General features: G+C 41.4%; 3 protein-coding genes and 1 long non-coding RNA gene across 4 annotated transcripts; 3 read left to right on the forward strand and 1 right to left on the reverse strand.

Moving 5' to 3' along the window:
- Positions 1-6,041: 6,041 nt before the first annotated feature.
- On the forward strand, positions 6,042-7,709 carry LOC100534520 (trypsin-2). The gene is made up of 6 exons (XM_019365053.2): positions 6,042-6,174; positions 6,404-6,554; positions 6,676-6,926; positions 7,033-7,169; positions 7,316-7,417; positions 7,535-7,709. Exons 1-6 carry the CDS (start codon positions 6,135-6,137, stop codon positions 7,580-7,582), a joined length of 729 nt encoding a protein of 242 aa, XP_019220598.1. The 5' UTR covers positions 6,042-6,134; the 3' UTR covers positions 7,583-7,709.
- Positions 7,710-9,738: 2,029 nt separating this feature from the next.
- LOC109204265 (trypsin-1) lies at positions 9,739-11,355 on the forward strand. The gene is made up of 6 exons (XM_019365054.1): positions 9,739-9,819; positions 10,018-10,168; positions 10,288-10,538; positions 10,647-10,783; positions 10,955-11,056; positions 11,180-11,355. Exons 1-6 carry the CDS (start codon positions 9,780-9,782, stop codon positions 11,225-11,227), a joined length of 729 nt encoding a protein of 242 aa, XP_019220599.1. The 5' UTR covers positions 9,739-9,779; the 3' UTR covers positions 11,228-11,355.
- A 973-nt stretch (positions 11,356-12,328) lies between these two features.
- LOC112848265 (uncharacterized) lies at positions 12,329-15,283 on the forward strand. Its single transcript, XR_003222295.1, has 2 exons — positions 12,329-14,231; positions 14,276-15,283. It is a non-coding gene; the product is annotated as an uncharacterized LOC112848265 (long non-coding RNA).
- LOC100699793 (trypsin-2) lies at positions 15,141-16,751 on the reverse strand. Its single transcript, XM_003458790.5, has 5 exons — positions 16,600-16,751; positions 16,351-16,504; positions 16,006-16,265; positions 15,493-15,626; positions 15,141-15,393 (listed from the first exon to the last, which is right to left on the reverse strand). The coding sequence occupies exons 1-5, from the start codon at positions 16,637-16,639 to the stop codon at positions 15,241-15,243; spliced, it is 741 nt and encodes a 246-aa protein (XP_003458838.1). The 5' UTR covers positions 16,640-16,751; the 3' UTR covers positions 15,141-15,240.
- Positions 16,752-18,707: the final 1,956 nt, after the last annotated feature.

Consider the following 18,707-nt stretch of genomic DNA (forward strand, 5'->3'; position numbering starts at 1 on the left):
CTCTGTGAACCTTCCGTGTATTCAACGTTATTCCGTGTTTCTCCGTGTCTCTCTGCTCCTCGCTCCATGTCCTCCTTTTTGTATTCGTTTTTCCCTGTTTAGGTTTTTGTTCGGTTCTGCCCACACCTTGGTTATTGTGCACTGTAATTAAACCCACGTGCATCTCCGCCACTGTCTGCTTTTGGATCCTCCTTTCTCACCTCCACACGACTACCAGCCAAGTTGTGACACCTGCGACCATATGTTCTGGACACTCGGGTAAAGAGAGGGGCTGAGCTGTCAACTGATCACCACCTGGTGGTGAGTTGGATCAGGTGGCGGGGGAGGACGCTGGACAGACCCGGTGCACCTAAACGCGTAGTGAGGGTGTGCTGGGAATGCCTAGCAGAGGCCCCAGTCCGCGAGATCTTCAACGCACACCTCCGGCAGAGCTTCAACAGCATTCCGAGGGAGACTGAGGACATTGAGTCTGAATGGACCATGTTCAGCGTCTCCATTGCCGAAGCTGCTGCATTGAGCTGTGGCCACAAGGTGGTCGGTGCCTGTCGTGGTGGTAATCCCCGAACCAAATGGTGGACACCAGAGGTGAAGGGAGCCACCAGGCTGAAGAAGGAGTCCTATCGGGCTTGGTTAGCCTGTGGAACTTCCGAGGCAGCTGACAGGTACCGAGAGGCCAAGCGGAATGCGGCTTGGGCAGTGGCTGAAGCAAAAACTCGGGTGTGGGAGGAGTTAGGAGAGGCCATGGAAAAAGACTTTCGGACTGCCTCGAAGAGATTCTGGCAAACCGTCAGGCGTCTCAGGAGGGGAAAGCGGTGCTCTACCTGCACTGTCTATAGTGCTGGCGGAGCACTGCTGACTTCGACTGAGAAAATTGTCGGGCGGTGGAAGGAATACTTCGAGGACCTCCTTAATCCCACTGACACGTCTTCCGAGGAGGAAGCAGAGTCTGGGGATGACGGGGATGACTCGCCAATTTCCGGGGGTGAGGTCACTGAGGCAGTTAAACAACTCCTTGGTGGCAGAGCCCCTGGTGTGGATGAGGTCCGCCCCGAGTTCCTGAAGGCTCTGGACGTTGTAGGGCTGTCCTGGTTGACACGCCTCTACAATATTGCGTGGAGATCAGGGGCAGCACCCCTGGACTGGCAGACCGGGGTGGTGGTCCCCATCTTTAAGAAGGGGGACCGGAGGGTGTGTTCCCACTACAGGGGGATCACACTCCTCAGCCTCCCTGGGAAAGTCTATGCCAGGGTGCTGGAAAGGAGAGTTCGTCCGCTAGTCGAACCTCAGATACAGGAGGAACAATGCGGTTTTCGTCCTGGTCGCGGAACACTGGACCAGCTCTTTATCCTCTCTAGGATACTTGAGGGTGCATGGGAGTTTGCCCAACCAGTCTACATGTGTTTTGTGGACTTGGAGAAGGCATTTGACCGTGTTCCTCGTGGCATCCTGTGGGAGGTGCTGCGGGAGTATGGGGTGTCTGGCCCATTGCTACGGACCATTCGATCCCTGTACAACCATTGCAAGAGCTTGGTTCGCATTGCCGGCAATAAGTCGGACTCGTTCCCGGTGGGTGATGGGCTCCGCCAGGGCTGCCCTTTGTCACCGATTCTGTTCATAATTTTTATGGACAGGATTTCTAGGCGCAGCCAAGTGGCGGAGGGCTTTCACTTTGGTGGCCTCAGAATCTCATCTCTGCTTTTTGCGGATGATGTGGTTCTGTTGGCTTCATCGAGTGATGGCCTCCAGCTTGCACTGGAACAGTTCGCAGCGAGTGTGAACCAGTGGGAATGAGGATCAGCACCTCCAAATCTAAGGCCATGGTTCTCAGCCGGAAAAGGGTGGAGTTCCCACTCTGGGTCGGGGATGAGCTCCTGCCCCAAGTGGAGGAGTTCAAGTATCTCGGGGTCTTGTTTGTGAGTGATGGGAGAAGGGAGCCGGAGATCGACAGACGGATTGGTGCTGCGGCCGCAGTGATGCGGACGCTGCACCGGTCCGTCGTGGTGAAGAGGGAGCTGAGTGTAAAAGCGAAGCTCTCAATTTACCGGTCGATCTACGTTCCTACCCTCACCTATGGCCACGAGCTGTGGGTAGTGACCGAAAGAACGAGATCGCGGATACAAGCGGCGGAAATGAGCTTCCTCCGAAGGGTGGCTGGCCTCTCCCTTAGAGATAGGGTGAGAAGTTCAGCCATCCGGGAGGGGCTCAGAGTAGAGCCGCTGCTCCTCCACATCGAAAGGAGCCAGCTGAGGTGGTTCGGGCATCTGACAAGGATGCCTCCTGGGCGCCTCCTGGGTGAGGTGTTCCGGGCATGTCCCACCGGGAGGAGGCCCCGGGGCAGACCCAGGACACGCTGGAGAGATTATATCTCTCGGCTGGCCTGGGAACGCCTTGGTGTTCCCCCGGATAAGCTGGAGGAGGTGGCTGGGGAGAGGAAGGTCTGGGCTTCTCTGCTTGGGTTGCTGCCCCTGCGACCCGGCCCCGGATAAAGCGGAAGAAGATGGATGGATGGATGGATAATTAATTATGGCTTTGTAATTCATTACACTGAATTAATCGCATTTAATTGCACAAGAAAATCTGCCCCAAAGTGCTTTTTTTTTTTTTTTAATTTAAAAGGATTTTAGACAGAAACAAATAATAGACATGGACATGAATAGTGTAAACTCAAGCTCTTTTAATTTCTGAAAAAAGAAGAAGAAGCATTTAAACTGTATTTCAATTCAAAACAGAGAAACAAAAATAATATCCCTGGTCAAAACTGGGCAAACTTAAAAATAAAGTGCAGTTTTAAGTAATTTAAGTACATTTTCAAAATGGTATTGTCTTTAAATAATAATAATAAAAATGTCAACATAAAGTGCAGTTTTTCTTCTCAGGAAAATATGGCAGAAACAAAAGGTTATTTAACCAGCTTCACCTTTAAACTCTGAGCAACCTTAGCCAAAATTATTTTGTATATTAGGCTAAAAAAGTGAGATCATCAAACATTTTAGTGCAAAAAATCACAAACCCATTGGACTCAAAATACTTCCATGCTTATATACTGTCCATCTCTTTCAGCCAGTTACTTAGACAAACTAGCCTGTTCACATTTTCAGAGCTCAAGACAGATCTGTTATTTGTTACTATGTGACCTGCAGGTGAGAACAGTCTCTTACATTGGACAGAAGTGGCAGGACTAATCAAATACTTGCGGGCCAGGACAGATAGCTGTGGGTGGGTCCCTGCTCGACTGGACCACCATTGCAGCAGGCAGTCTGTCTCGCTGATGGTGGATTCTGCTCTGTACAAACTCAGGGCCCTGTTACACAGAGCTTCCTCATCTAAATCAGAGTCTCAAGACAATGACGAGAGGAGGAACCTCTTTGTCTTTGCTGGCGCCTTTGTGCTGGCATCTTTACACTGTTCCTGCAGCAGGACCTCAAGGATGGTCCAAACCTCTTCTCACTCTCCCCTTGCAAGACACTTTAAATCCTTAAAGCCTGGGTCAAGCACAGTAGCTATCTTAAGCCACTGATGGTTGAGTGTAGTTACATGTTGAGATAGGTCCTTTGTGAAGGCAGTCTTGAATTTCACCATGTAGTTTGAGTCATCATTGGAGACCTCCATGGTGTGATGCAGATGGCAGAAAGCAGGTAAAACCACTAAACATAAGACATATGTCTCACCTCCAAGAAGCTCAGTCACAAACCTGCAGTAGACAGTTTGAGAAAGTAATTATTAATCTACACAATAACTGTCAACTATAGAGCTTTTTGAAGAAACAGTAACAAAGTTTAAAAATTGTTTTATTTACCTGCATGACTCAAGGACAGTCGCCAACTTTTGGAGTTTAACCAGCTCCAATGGAGTTAAAATGTCTAGCTTGTGCATCTAATTTTGCTCGCTTTTCAGTGTCATAAAGCTGTTGAATTTTACTTGAAATAGTCTTTCGGCACAGTAATTGGAAAGTTGGATCACCTGACGCTAACTGTAGCACATTTTCTAACCCCCTATCTTCTACCACTGATAGTGGTCTACAGTCCAGAGCAAGCCATTATGCCAGAGAATTTGTAAGTTTGTCCGATGTTGACTTACTAATTTAGCCCTGAAGCCAGTCACTTCATCAAGTTTGGGCTGCAATACCTTTTGTTGGTACTCAGACTGGGACTGCTTGCGCTAAGAGCTCCCACAGTTTCTGTCCTTGCTGTTTTGTATTTAGATGGTAAGGTTGAAGTGCTTCGGTGGTATGCAAACTCCTTTTTACACAGTTTACATAAAACCACGCTTTTATCAAGGCTTCTGTCAGGTAGTCTTTTGAAATGAAATTTGCCTCCGATCAGTCCTAGCAGCTGGCTTTCTTCTGATTGTTGCTCTGATGTGAGCATCAGTGTAATCTATACCAGGAAATTGTGCATTGACAAAAGTTCCCCTTTGCTTGGAATGCAAAAACTGTGTCCAATTTCAGAGGCTGCATCCTCCTGAGGCCACATTTGTAGGCCAATTATGTAACCAAGGCTGCCCAAATTCGAAGACTCCACCAAATGTGGCCGACAAATGCGTTCTCCTTTTCCCCAGATCTGAAGGATGGGTTGGGTGTATCCTTCGTGGCCCAACCTATCCCAGAATTCATAGCGCGGCCCAGCTAATTCCAGGTTCCAACAATGGTGGCAGCTACTTAATTTTAATATTACTCTTATTACTCTTTCTGGGTCACAAAATGAACTTATAAGATATTTTCAGGCAAGGATGTAGCTGTGTAAACTTCAAATATCTGCTCGATTTATCAAGATATCACATATTTGCAAAAGTGCACTGACGTTTTCAGAGACGTCTGTTACCCACCAGCTCGAGGTAATCAGGGAAAGAGACACAGGTGGGGAAAACAAGCAGCGGGTCAACAGAATCAATTAAGGAGCATGAGGGAAGCAAAACTGAACACAGCACACACAGGGCAAGAGACTATCAAAATAAAAGAGGAACCTAAGACTGAGACTGACACTAAGACACATCAACGTGACAGGCCAAAGACAAAACTGACAAAACACAAGAGACATCACATAAACATAGGAGAGTCAGAAAAACTCTAGAACAACAAAGAATATGGTGAATACAAAACCAGAATGAAAACCAAAGCAAAGGTAATATTTAAAGTGAAAACTGCAAATGACAAAGTAAAATGGGAAATATCAAACAGGAAACTGAGTCCCAAACAGAAAACACCGGGTGCAAAATCGAGGAACAGGACAATTACTTCCTCCACTACTACTTCACAGATTCATATTTACTGTAAGAAATCTTACCTTAGGTTTTTAATTTGTTGCTTACAGCACTTCAATGTCCAATATGAATTTAGTTTTCAAGTGCTGTGAAACACACAGATGTGAGATAGTGTGTTTCCAGATATCTAAATATAGAGATGATATTTACCTTTGTAGAAGTCTGACCAGAGACACACTAATTTCAAGCAATAGGGGCTGACTTATTAGTCTATGGTTTTATGATAACATACATTTAAAATTGTATTTTATGAGAGCTTATGCATGAAAATGGCTGTTTATACAAAGGAATCCTTTGAAAGAGTTCTGTTAGAGATATTAAAACCACTAAGATTTATTATTGTATCATACTCCACTGTCAGTACATAAAAGTCTGAGTATAGGAAAAAAAAGTGACCCTTAAGTGTTTATTGAAGTGAAACAGTTCAGGTCTGCGAGGCGACAGAAACAACCATAAAAAACTATTTAAGAAATAAAATAATCCTTTTTCACACATTCCTTTGAGATTTTTCTTATTTGCTAAAGAGAAAGCCATCCCTTTTCACTATTCTGCTCATTACTGTCATCATATATTGGCAGGATTGAAACTAACTTTTCCCAGTATTACAAAAAATTTGCAATAAGTTGCTAGCAATTAAAATATAGATTAATACAATGATACAAAAGAGTAATCTATTTATGTGCATGATTTATATCAAAATGTTTCTAAAAATTAAGCCATCTCTATTCAAACAAATCACCAACCCCAACGAAACACCAAAGAGATTGGCTCTTTGCTGACCAATAGGAGTGCTCAGAGAGCTGGGCAGCTCTCCATGTGGATATAAATCAGAGCGCTAGGTGAAGTCCTCTCATCAACAGGATCACTCAGCAATCATGAGGTCTCTGGTCTTCGTTCTGCTCATTGGAGCTGCTTGTGAGTGTGAATTTTTTTCTGAGCAGATTGTCTTCCTCTCTGACTGGCAGATGTTTTTCTTATTAGACTAAAACTTCATCCAACATAGCTTCAGCTGCTCGTGGCTGCAGCTTCACAATGATTCTAATCAAATTCAATGTACTTTTGGCTGGAAATCAAACAGCATAGACGTTTCACTCCTGATGTGAAAGTGTAGAAGTAAACAGTTTGTTTACACTCGTGTTTTCAGTTGCCCTGGATGACGACAAGATCGTCGGAGGGTTTGAGTGCACACCTTACTCTGAGCCCCATCAGGTGTCTCTGAACGTTGGCTACCACTTCTGTGGTGGCTCCCTGATCAATCAGAATTGGGTTGTGTCTGCTGCTCACTGCTACCAGTCGTAAGTATATTTTTTTAAGATTTTAAATCTTATTTTCTTATACGTGAGACATCCACAATTTATATTTGTTGAAAGTTTCTGTGTGTTTAAATCTATTCTCTTGTTTCTGAAATGTTTTCAGCCGTATCGAGGTGCGTCTGGGAGAGCACGACATTTCGGTCAATGAGGGAACTGAGCAGTTCATCGACTCCTCCCGTGTCATCCGCCATCCACAGTATGATTCCTGGAATATTGACAACGACATCATGCTGATCCAGCTGAGTCGACCTGCCACCCTCAACAGTTATGTTCAGGCTGTGGCTCTGCCCAGGAGCTGTGCTCCCGCTGGCACCATGTGCACAGTCTCTGGATGGGGCAACACCATGAGCTCCAGTGAGTAACTTCTGCATGTTAGCAGTTTAAAGTTGCAAATTTTCATGACATTTGGTTCCATCTGCATGAATCCCTTTTCATCCATACTCTGTTTCAAACATTGCAGCTGCTAATGAGGACAGGCTGCAGTGTCTGAACATCCCCATCCTGTCCTACAGTGACTGTAATAACTCCTACCCTGGCATGATCACTGACTCCATGTTCTGCGCTGGATACCTGGAGGGAGGCAAGGACTCTTGCCAGGTATGTAATAAGTCAAACCTGCTGCAATCCCTGACCCTGCCTCTACCAGTGCACCTCAATGATAAATGCAGAATATTGGAAATATTGATAAAATTATATAACAAAGTTTCTTAGTGTGAATCTTTGTTCTTTTATTTTGTTTTCAGGGTGACTCTGGTGGCCCTGTTGTGTGCAACGGTGAGCTGCAGGGTATTGTGTCCTGGGGCTATGGATGTGCTGAGAGGAACCACCCTGGTGTTTATACCAAGGTAAATTTAAACTCATTATTTAATGCAAACAGTCACCTGAAACCTAATTTTCATATTGCAGAACTTCTGTATGCTTGCTCTTTATAATAACAAACCTTGTTCTGTTTCCTTTCACAGGTCTGCATCTTCAACGACTGGATTCAGCAAACCATGGCCAGCTATTAAGTCTGATCCTTCAACTTCTTTTCTATTCTGCTGCAATTCTTCTATCATTTTAACTCCATTGTTATTGTCGAGTTCTAAACAACATGCAGTCAGAATCCACCTCAACCAATAAAGTTATTCAACTTGACTTCCATTTTTTGCCTTCTGTTTTCCTACAAAACTCTTTTTTGATATTTAAAATAGTATAACAAACATTTTACAACCATATCCTGCAATTTAGGAATTAGGAGAAAGGCAGTTACTTTGTACATAAATCGTCTGAACTGCTGAAATCTTACCTGTCTTCTCTCTGCTTCAATTTGCCACTGCTGCTGCTGTTTAGAAAAGCATTGATATATGTCCAATAATCTGGGACTGGTAATAACAAATTATATATATATATCTTTTACCAATTATACAACAGTCTATGTATTCTTAAATAGAAATTTGATCTAATTTTGATCAATGACTGTGTTTTTTTATTTGGTAAGTTCATCTAATGTGCTTCAAACCTTTTCTGGGGACAAAAGTACGACTGAATCTGAGGCCATCTGGATATAGGGTGGGCTCATTTTAAGGATCTGTTTACTCCTTTCTAATATGCAATGGCAATTGACTGACTGGCAGAGCCCGTTACCACTTATGCTGTAACTTTACGCGTGGCCAGAGTTTAGAATTAAGACAGAAACCAGCTGTAGTGCATGAACATTCTAGCGAGCACAGCACAGAAATTTATAACAATAACATCTTATTTACAACAGCAAACCTACTATTAAACCTATTCCTAATGCCTAAACAGTACCTTTACACAGTTAGGTTAAGCAACTTTATGCAAAAGTATCGATGCATTAATTCAAATTTAATCCGCTGAAATAATTATCCATGTGAGGGATAAATCATCATCAGTAGTACACTGATTAACTTTATAATTCCTAACCCTATGGTGTCAGAAGGTGTGATATCTGGCTTTTAAAAAATGTTGCCACTGTCCTTTTTTTTGGACTTCACACAGTATATGACATGATAATAAGTCAAAAAGAAATCAATTTAGTCATACTGCCTCTATTTTCCAGATAACTTTGATGGATATTTTAGGATATATTTTCATCCTTTAAATTTTAATGATTTATTTTAGTAAGAACCTTTAAAAAAAATAAATTATGCTTGCAAACAGTCTGTTAGCTCCATAAAAGAACCTCAGTTCAGTTTATTCATGGGGCAAAAAACACATTCCCAGAGAAGTCACAATGACAAAATGTATAATGAAAGCTCTCATGGTGTGTTGATCATTAAAAGAAAAAAGCAAAAAACAAAAAAAACCCCCCCAAAAGAACAAAACACAACAAAACAAAACAAAAATTCATTAAGAGTCAAAAATCAAAGAGGCCTAAAATAAAAAAAGAAAGAATACTTTATACATATAATATTCACCGTCAACTTATTCTTTGCTCATGGCAGCCTCAGTGTCCATTCCTGAATTTAGTTTCTTGGTCATAGGTGCTGAGAAGCTCACAGCTGTGAGATACCGTGTTCCATTCATCCATTTCTCCTGCTTATCCAGTCACAAATATCTAAATATAGAGGTTATATTTACCTCTACAGCCTGACCAAAGCTATGCGCACTAATTTCTGAGAACATGAGCTAAGTTTTTATTTCATGTCTATGTTTTTGGGTTTTTTTTTTTTTAAACCAAAGTCTAAGTGTATAAGTGTGTTTTGGTACATTGGAAAGCCACACGAGTACAATATACACATTATTAGGATTTTCTCAGATAAAACTGAAATGCTAGGATGCTCTCCAGTTATTAGTTATTAAAATTACCCGTCATTATTGTCATAATATATTGACTGGATTGAACCAATGGATTGAAACAGTAATGTATTACTCTAAGTGAATGAACAATTATATAACAATTTATATCAAATGAAAGTTTTTCCTGGTATTATAAAAAAAACAATAGTTTAACAGCAATTAAAATATAGAATATAGACTGATATAGTAATACTAAAGAGTAATGTATTTATGTAAATAATTTATATAAAGATTTTAAAAAGAAAGCCATTCCTATGTAAATTGGGTCTCCAGCCCAACGACCCACCAAAGAGACTGGCTCCACACTGACCAATAGGAGTGCTCAGAGAGCTGGGCAGCTCTCCCTGTGGATATAAATCATGGCTCCAGGTGAAGTCCTCTCATCGACAGGATCACTCAGCAATCATGAGGTCTCTGGTCTTCATTCTGCTCATTGGAGCTGCTTGTGAGTGTGAAGTTTTAAGGCTTCTTCTCAGATCACACCTTTAGTCATCATAGCTTTATTATCTCAAATTAAATATGTTTCTGTGGCCAATCAAATAGGCTTGATTTATGCATTTGACTGGAAATCAAACAGCATAGATGTTTCACTCCTAATGTGAAAGTGTAGGAGTAAACAGTTTGTTTACATTTGTGTTTTCAGTTGCCCTGGAAGACGACAAGATCGTCGGAGGGTCTGAGTGCAGAGCTTACTCTGAGCCCCATCAGGTGTCTCTGAACATTGGCTACCACTTCTGTGGTGGCTCCCTGATCAATCAGAATTGGGTTGTGTCTGCTGCTCACTGCTACAAAAAGTAAGTGTCTTTCAGTAAGATTTTAAACCTTATTTAAGTGAGTGAGTGATCAACAATTTATATTTGTTGGTAGTTTCTGAGTGTTTGACTCTATTCTCTTGTTTTTCAAATGTTTTCAGTCGTATCGAGGTGCGTCTGGGAGAGCACGACATTTCGGTCAATGAGGGAACTGAGCAGTTCATCGACTCCTCCCGTGTCATCCGCCATCCAGAGTATAATTCCAGGACCATTGACAATGACATCATGCTGATCCAGCTGAGTCAGCCTGCCACCCTCAACAGTTACGTGCAGCCTGTGGCTCTGCCCAGTAGTTGTGCTCCCGCTGGCACCATGTGCACAGTCTCTGGATGGGGCAACACCATGAGCTCCAGTGAGTAACTTCTGCATGTTAGCAGTTTAAAGTTACAAAATATTTCATGAGATTTGGTTCCATCTGCATGAATCCTTTTTCATCCATACTCTGTTTCAAACATTGCAGCTGCTAATCAGGACAGGCTGCAGTGCCTGAACATCCCCATCCTGTCCTACAGTGACTGTAATAACTCCTACCCTGGCATGATCACTGACTCCATGTTCTGCGCTGGATACCTGGAGGGAGGCAAGGACTCTTGCCAGGTATGTAATAAGTCAAACCTGCAAATGCCCCCTTCTCGAACAGTAAACCTTTCTTCAAATGCCACAAGAGTGGATGTATCCCACAATGACAGCAACACATTTAAATTATATTTAATTTGATTTAAATAATTAATTCTTGACATCCATCTTTGTTTTTTTTACTGTTTTCAGGGTGACTCTGGTGGCCCTGTTGTGTGCAAGGGTGAGCTGCAGGGTATTGTGTCCTGGGGCTACGGATGTGCTGAGAGGGACCACCCTGGTGTTTATACCAAGGTAAAGTTAAATAATTTCTAGAATGTAAACAGCTATGTGAAAAAAAGTTCCACTCATTGTGGAACTTTCATCATCCCACCATCCTCTTTTCAATAACAAATATTGATCTGTGTCCTTTCACAGGTCTGCATCTTCAACGACTGGATCGCGCAAACCATGGCCAGCTACTAAGTCTGATGTTTCAGTCATCACCCTACTCCGCTGCAATTAGTTTTTTTTTTACCAGTTTAACTCTACTCTGTTGTAGAGTTCTGGTGCATTCAGTTTTCACGTAAATCAATAAAATCATACAGACTGAGTCCTGTTTGTTTTGCTATTTCTTTGCTATTGATACATTTGGCAACATCCATCCATCCATCCATTCGCTTCCGCTTATCCTTTTTCAGGGTCGCGGTGGGCGCTGGAGCCTATCCCAGCTGTCATAGGGTGAGAGGCGGGGTACACCCTGGACAGGTCGCCAGTCTGTCGCAGGGCTAACACACAGGAACAGACAACCATTCACATGCACATTCACACCTAGTGGCAATTTGGATTATCCGATTAACCTATCCACACAAGCTGCATGTCTTTGGACGGTGGGAGGAAGCCGGAGTACCCGGAGGGAACCCACGCAAACACGGGGAGAACATGCAAACTCCACACAGAAAGACCCCGGCCTGATGTTGGAATTGAACTCAGGACCTTCTTGCTGTGTGGCAACAGTGCTAACCACCGTGCCACCGTTTGGCAACAAATATTTAAAAAAGGATATTATGACCATCATCGTATTTACATGGAAAAGTTTAGAGAGACACTAATATTTACTATTGAGTTTCATTTGATGTCTTTTAGTTATTTATTTAGTTAGTTGGATATTTGAAATAAATTTGTCAAATTTGAATCCAAATTATTATTATAATTACAGTTTAATAACATTTCTAATAAAAATGCTTCTCCCCCTGCAGCACCAAATCCACACTGGCATGTTGTGTAGTTTTGGACCCAAATTCATTTGAGGCAGATAGAAAAACAAAAAGCCGACCTTTTATTTGGTGATTTAAAAAGTCTAAAAAGACAGATTCTGTAATAGCATAGAACAGAAATCCAATAGCTTGCAGAAAAAATTAGAGGAAGAATAAATGGAGGAAAGGACTAAATAGTACACACAAACTGAGGGCCGATGGGAAAATGGAGACAGATAGGGAATGAGGCACAGTAGAAAACAATGAAGACAAGCAGACAAACGGGAAGTCACCCCCCCCACCCCCCCACCCCCCACCCCAAACACACACACATGCACAAACACACATACAAAGCAAAACAAACAAAAAAAGAACAGGAAACAACACAAAAAAGACACTTACAAATACAAAAACCTTGCACTAACAGAATTTCCTCTGAGGAAGCAAGAATAATTATTAACGTTACAACAGAAACCAAAATGAAAAAGGTAACAATAACTCAACTTGAAGCAGATAGGCTACAGCAGCAGAAAAACACACCTGTCAGCTAATAACAGGCTACAGTTTACTCTGGCTCACCATAACTGAACACCAGATTGTAAAAATGTTTCCTGTTCTGATGAGTCGATTTCTGCTGCAACATTCAGATTGTGAAGTCAGAATTTGGCACAAACAACATGAAAGCATGGATCCATTCTGTCTCGTATTAGAGGTTTAACCTGGTGGTGGTGGTGTAATGGTGTGGGGGATTTTCCTGGCACACTTTGAGCCCTTTAGTGCATTTGTTACCATTGAAATCAATCTAGTCTTAGCAAGATGTAAACAATGAACTAATTTTACACTTAGGAGTCCAAAGTCAAAAACATAACCAATCAAATGGATAATGACATCCTGTTTCATAAACTTAACGTTTGTATACAGTTGAAAGGTTTCGCCCTCTTCTTCTTAAACACACAGAGAGGCATCTAAATGCTGATTTCACACTTTTTTTCACAATTTTTTTATTTGTTCTAAAACCCTCTTAGTATTTGAGTAAATATGCCAAGAACTACATCTTCTGTATAGAGTCAGATTCTCACACATCATTAAAGGATGGATGTTTGCTTTGGTTGTTGCACATTAATGATTCCATTTCATTTTCCTGCATTTGAAATGTGAATAAGTTAATTATAAATGAATATGCAAAATGATTTTTAAAAAGGACTTTGAATTTTACACTCTGCCATTAATTTACTAATCAGCCTTCGTCTCATATTCCATTTAATCTTCTTATGTCTGTGACACCACAATCCTGGAAAGAGCACTAATTTCTGTGAAGAGCCCATCAGAAATATCCCTGTACAACTGTCCACTGGTTTAGGAGTGATGGTGTGTCTGATCTGACACAATCATCACCTCAGCACAAGTGAATGATGGCTGTCTATTTTCTGCTTCTGCTGACCTTTCATAGACAAAAACATAGATGAATTATGTCAAACAAGCCAGTTTAAAAAGTAGACATGACTACAGTGCTTGTTTTTTAATCTGCAAGTACTTTTCTTTTGATGCTTTTAGACCATCAATAAAAAACTTTTAATAGCAGCACACGTTGCCTCAGTTCTTTAGAAATTACAAATCATTAAAAAAGAAGAAGAAAACACTAAATTTTAGAGCTATATAGAACGAATGTTCTAAGGAGTCAGGAACGACTCTGAACATCCTGCTTTTGACTGAAAGGTGACTGAAATGATCTGTCAGGGGCTGAGTCTGTGACCCAGCATTTTGAGTTTATTTTGTATTTTTGATTTCTTATGTTATATTGGAAATATGTTAAGTTCTTGTGTTGTATTATTAGTTAGGATTTAGTTGAGTTTTATTTTAGTTTTTCATCTATGTTTCTTGATTTATAAGTCTTTTCCTGTCCTCTATGCAGTCTGTCTTGACATCGGTGTTTTTCTTTCAGTTATCTCGGTGCGTTAGTGTCTCCCAGTGTTCCATGTTTTAATTGTCAAGCTTGTGTTGTCATGTCTACATCTCTCTGTGTTTCCTGTTTTATTTTGAAGAGTCTGGTGTTTCCATGTTCAAAGTGTTTTGTTTTAATTTCCCCCCTGTGGTGCCATGTTCATTCGTGTCAACTGTGCTTCCCCAGGTGTTTCCACTTCCCTCATTCTCCTTCTGTGTATTTAAGTCCTCTGTCTTCCTCTGTTCTTTGTTGGGTTGTCGGTTTGTCTTCAGGTCAGGTCAGGTCAGGTCAGGTCAGGTCAGGTCAGGTCCGGTCCGGTCCGGTCCGGTCAGGTAGGTCACAGAGTTTTCCCTCATGCTCATGTTTTTTTTTCATGTCATGTTCCTGTTCAGTTTCATGTTCTCGTCTCTCGTCATTGTTTCGTAGTTTAGTTCTTTCCCAGTTTAGATTTTGGTTTAGTTTTGTCCTTGTTTTGCTTTGCCTTGTTTTTCTGTTTTTGAACATCAGCCTGAAATTATCGGCTTGCTTTTTGTTCAAACATCAGTTCACTTCTTTCGTGTCTAATTTTGGGTCCCCTCCATAAACACACCAGTGCACCCCGCCGTGACAGGATCTATTGATGTACTGATCTACTGATGGCTTTTCTGCACTTATATCTAATTCTGATCATTAGTTGCTTTTTTTCCTTTCCTTTCTTTCTATTTTATATATATTTAGTTTGTTAAGCAGTGTTTATACTATACATGTGTTTCTCCCACCAGGTCTTCTGTTGACGAAAGCACTTTTTTCCAAGATTTTATAAAATGTTAAACTCCCAATTCCTTTTTGGATGTTTGTTGCGTACTGACACTAACAAATGGGCACCTTTCAATGTGCCTAAAGCTTTTTACACCAAAGACACAGAAAATCAAACCTCAGTGTGTGGCACTAAATGTAAAACGTCTGACACAACCACATAAATGGATTTTTTCAACAATTATTCACTGATGATTTTAAAAGGGAAACCACACTTCCTGAATTATGTCAGTATGTCAGTATGTACAATTTTGAATATGAGACATTACAGAAATGTCATATAGTAAGACATCTGCCAAAGTGGCAGTAACATTAAAAATAAATATAAACATACTGATGCAGAATAGCTGATTTTATTTATTGTGCCCTCAGATTGGTTTTTCCTTGTGACTCTGTATTAGCCTGCTTTTCTTCCTGACAATACCCCCAAGCACCTCCGTTCTCTGTCTCCTTCAATTTCAATCTGTCTGGTTCCCCTTCTCTCATGAAGTTCTAGAGATCACAGTCTAGCTGTATCGGGAAATAGTGTCATTGATCCAGGAAACCAGAGAGCAGACTTTGGTGTAGACACCTGGAAGGTTAGGCTCAGCACAGCCCACGCCCCAAGAGATAATTCCCTGCAGCTCCCCATTACACACCAGAGGGCCACCAGAGTCACCCTGAGCAGGGGAGAGGAAGTGTAAGAAGAGAGCAGGGTTTGTTCATCATCTCATCTCATTAAGGTTTCAAATACTATTCAAGTAACTGAGTAAAAATACCTGACAAGCATCCTTGCCCCCGTCCAGGTATCCAGCACACATCATGCTCTCAGTAATCCTACCAGGGTAGGAGTTCTCACAGTCGATGTCAGACAGGATTGGGACTTCTACACAGTGTAGCTCATATGAAAATTCTGCAGTTGAGATAAAGGAGAGGGGAGAAAAAACTGAAATGTGGAATTGTTATCTTTACTAAAGTTTTCAGAACATCTGTGTGCATCACAACCACATAATGCTTGCATGCCAACAATAACTGGCTTCTGAAACTGGTGTAAAATAGGTGCTCTGCATTCATTAAAGGGGGTTTAGAATCATCACATTAAGCCAAAAATAAGCTTTCTACAGAAAAGATTTCTTAATTAGTGAAGGCTTTTGTTCAAATGTCTTCATATCTATGAAATGTTTTAACTATATTTTTTAAATTTACCAAGCTTTGTGAGAAAATTCTTACTATGTTGCCAAAAGCAAGTCAATTTTTCAAAACCGTTTTTGTCAAAATCAGGTGGGCCTTACCTTGACCAGGGAATGTCTGCCCCCATCCAGACGCTGTGCACATATCCCCGGGTGTGGGACAGGCTTTGGGTAAAGCAATAGGCTTGACATACTCGTTCAAAGTAACAGGGTATTTCAGTTTCATCAGCATGATGTCATAGTCTAGGGTAAAGTAATCAAAACTCTCATGTGTGTAGATGGCGTCAATTGACATATACTGCTCTGTGCCCTCAGTATACCAGATTGTATGTTCACCCACAATGGCAACATGGGTAGAGGGTCTGAAAAGCAAGCAATAATTAAATTATTACAGTTCTCTTAGACACACATAGCAAGAATTTCAAGATACAAGAAGTCGGTACAAACATTTTCCAGCAGTGGGCAGCAGAAATGACCCACTGGTCGTTAAGGAGAACACCGCCGCAAAAGTGGTAGCCCTCATTGAGGGATACTTGCCAGGGTTGAGAATGAGCTGCACACTCGTAACCCCCCACAATCTTGTCATCCAAAGGGACTGCGGCTGTGATATGAAGGAAATACAACAAAGTTCTACTCATCAAAGTTAAAAGTCTGTGTTACTCTAAAATCTTTGAGCATGATGCAAATAGTCTTTACCTGCAGTGCCCAGGATCATGAAAACAATCAGACCAATCATCTTTTAGCTTGCTCAAGAGCAGACTGGATGCGAGTGACCTGTTATTCACCGTATTTATACAACAGCTTCTCTGTGACCTTTCATCCACCCCTCGCCCTGGACACCTTCATTTTTCCATCCACCTACAAACCTGCCCACTAAAGTCAACAACATATCTCTTGAAAAAAACAACAACTTTGTCTTTTTTTTGGACAGTCTTATTTGCATACCTTCTATTTAAGTTGGTGACAGGTGCAAAAATGCCTTTTCACAGTACCGCCCCCCCCCCCGCCCCCTCCCCACGTCCTTTTTCTTTTTTTTTAGCAACTACCAACTACTGTGTTTGTACATACTGACATAATTCAGGAAAAACAAATAAAAAAACAACATAGGACTACTTTTATTTTCCTGCTCCTGAGAGCACAGATGGTCTCCTTCTCACCTCATTTGGCTTTTATACACACATGACCAAAAGCAGACCAAAACATTGACACATCTGAGCATTTTCTATATTTTTCGTCCAAAACTATCATTCATAAAATGTTTTGACAGCACTCATTTCTGTAATTTGATGTTTTCTTCTTAGAAAATAAAAGCCATTTCTCCAGCACAACTTTATATGCATTGTATATTCTGCACAAAATAATGTTTAGAATTTTTTTCTTGAAGAAAGGACAAATCTTTCATATCTGAATTTAGTATCCAGATAACAGATGTCGACATGTACACAGAGACTAGTTTTAGCAATTAGGGAGTTAATTAATTTAAATTTATACGATAATAAAAATTCCAGCATTTAATTTTTTGATTTGGGGGTCCTGAGTCTTAAGATTTGCTTTATACAATATTGGACATCATTACTGTCAGTAAGAATTTACAGGAAAGCTTCTATACGAGAGTTCAGGCTGTGAATGAAATACGGACTTTCAAGCTCAAGAAGTCTAAAGGATATTGCACACACACACACACACACACACACACACACACACACACACACACAGAAGACACACATGCACCCCCCCAAGTGAAGGCAAGCATGTGCCCCTCGGAATCAGCAGCAAAACTGGGATGTAGCCAGATTAGCCCGCGATCCATCAGTGGACCCCCATCGCAGGCTGTAGCTTGCCAACAATGAGTGACCTATGAGAGAAGCTTAAACAGGTGTTAAATGTAGGGAGATAAGCAATTTGGATGAACACTTAGCACCAAGCGGTAAGAACAGAATGTAGAGATACAGATGGGGTCAACAAAACCAGGCAAGAGAGGAGGGGCAGAAATAGTTGGAGCACACAGACTATTGCAATATGAGGCAGAGTGTGCCTAGGTGTCTTCTGGGCATTCACCAGACACCATGAGACTACTGACTCTGCTGCTGGTGGTTGGAGGTGCTGGTAAAAATACAGAGATACACACATGCGTACAATGTACATATTTCTACTGTAAAGACACAGATTTTAAATGAAATTCACTTCAACTGTTGTGCGACAGTGGCAGTTACTCGGAAAGATGGCAGGAGTGTGAACATCACCCTAGCCATACATAACCTCACTGAACTATGACTACCACATCAGTGATGGTGTGTTCATCAAGCAGTGGGTGCTCTCTGTTGCCCACTGTTGGTACAAGTATTCAGTGTTGGAAACATGACTGTGTGCATTACTTACTTTAAAATAAATAAACTAAATAACTACATTAAAACGATCATGTTGGTTGTTTAGAAGGATTAAAGAAATTTGGGCTGGCAGCAATCGCTTCAGAGTGTCGGGTCAGAACACTTGCACATGTTCAGATGTGAGAGGAACAAACAGGCAGAGTCCAGGAATAAAGTTGTTATTCTTTGTATTTCCAATTGAGAATGTGCCCGCAGGTGACAGAAATCAAATTACATAATAAACATAAATATACAAATCAGGTGTATTCAAATACAAGTAAATGAGCTGACATATTACTTCAGAGTGGTAACATAAACTTAAAGTCAGACATTGGTCATTAACACACCGCATACAACTATGCACTGAAGGCAACTGTACGCTGTTTATCATCTGGTACACAGAGCACAGAACCAACAACACGATAACAACGAATCTCT

This window comes from Oreochromis niloticus, linkage group LG11 (assembly GCF_001858045.2).
Source record: "Oreochromis niloticus isolate F11D_XX linkage group LG11, O_niloticus_UMD_NMBU, whole genome shotgun sequence".
In the NCBI taxonomy this organism is placed as follows: Eukaryota; Metazoa; Chordata; class Actinopteri; order Cichliformes; family Cichlidae; genus Oreochromis; species Oreochromis niloticus.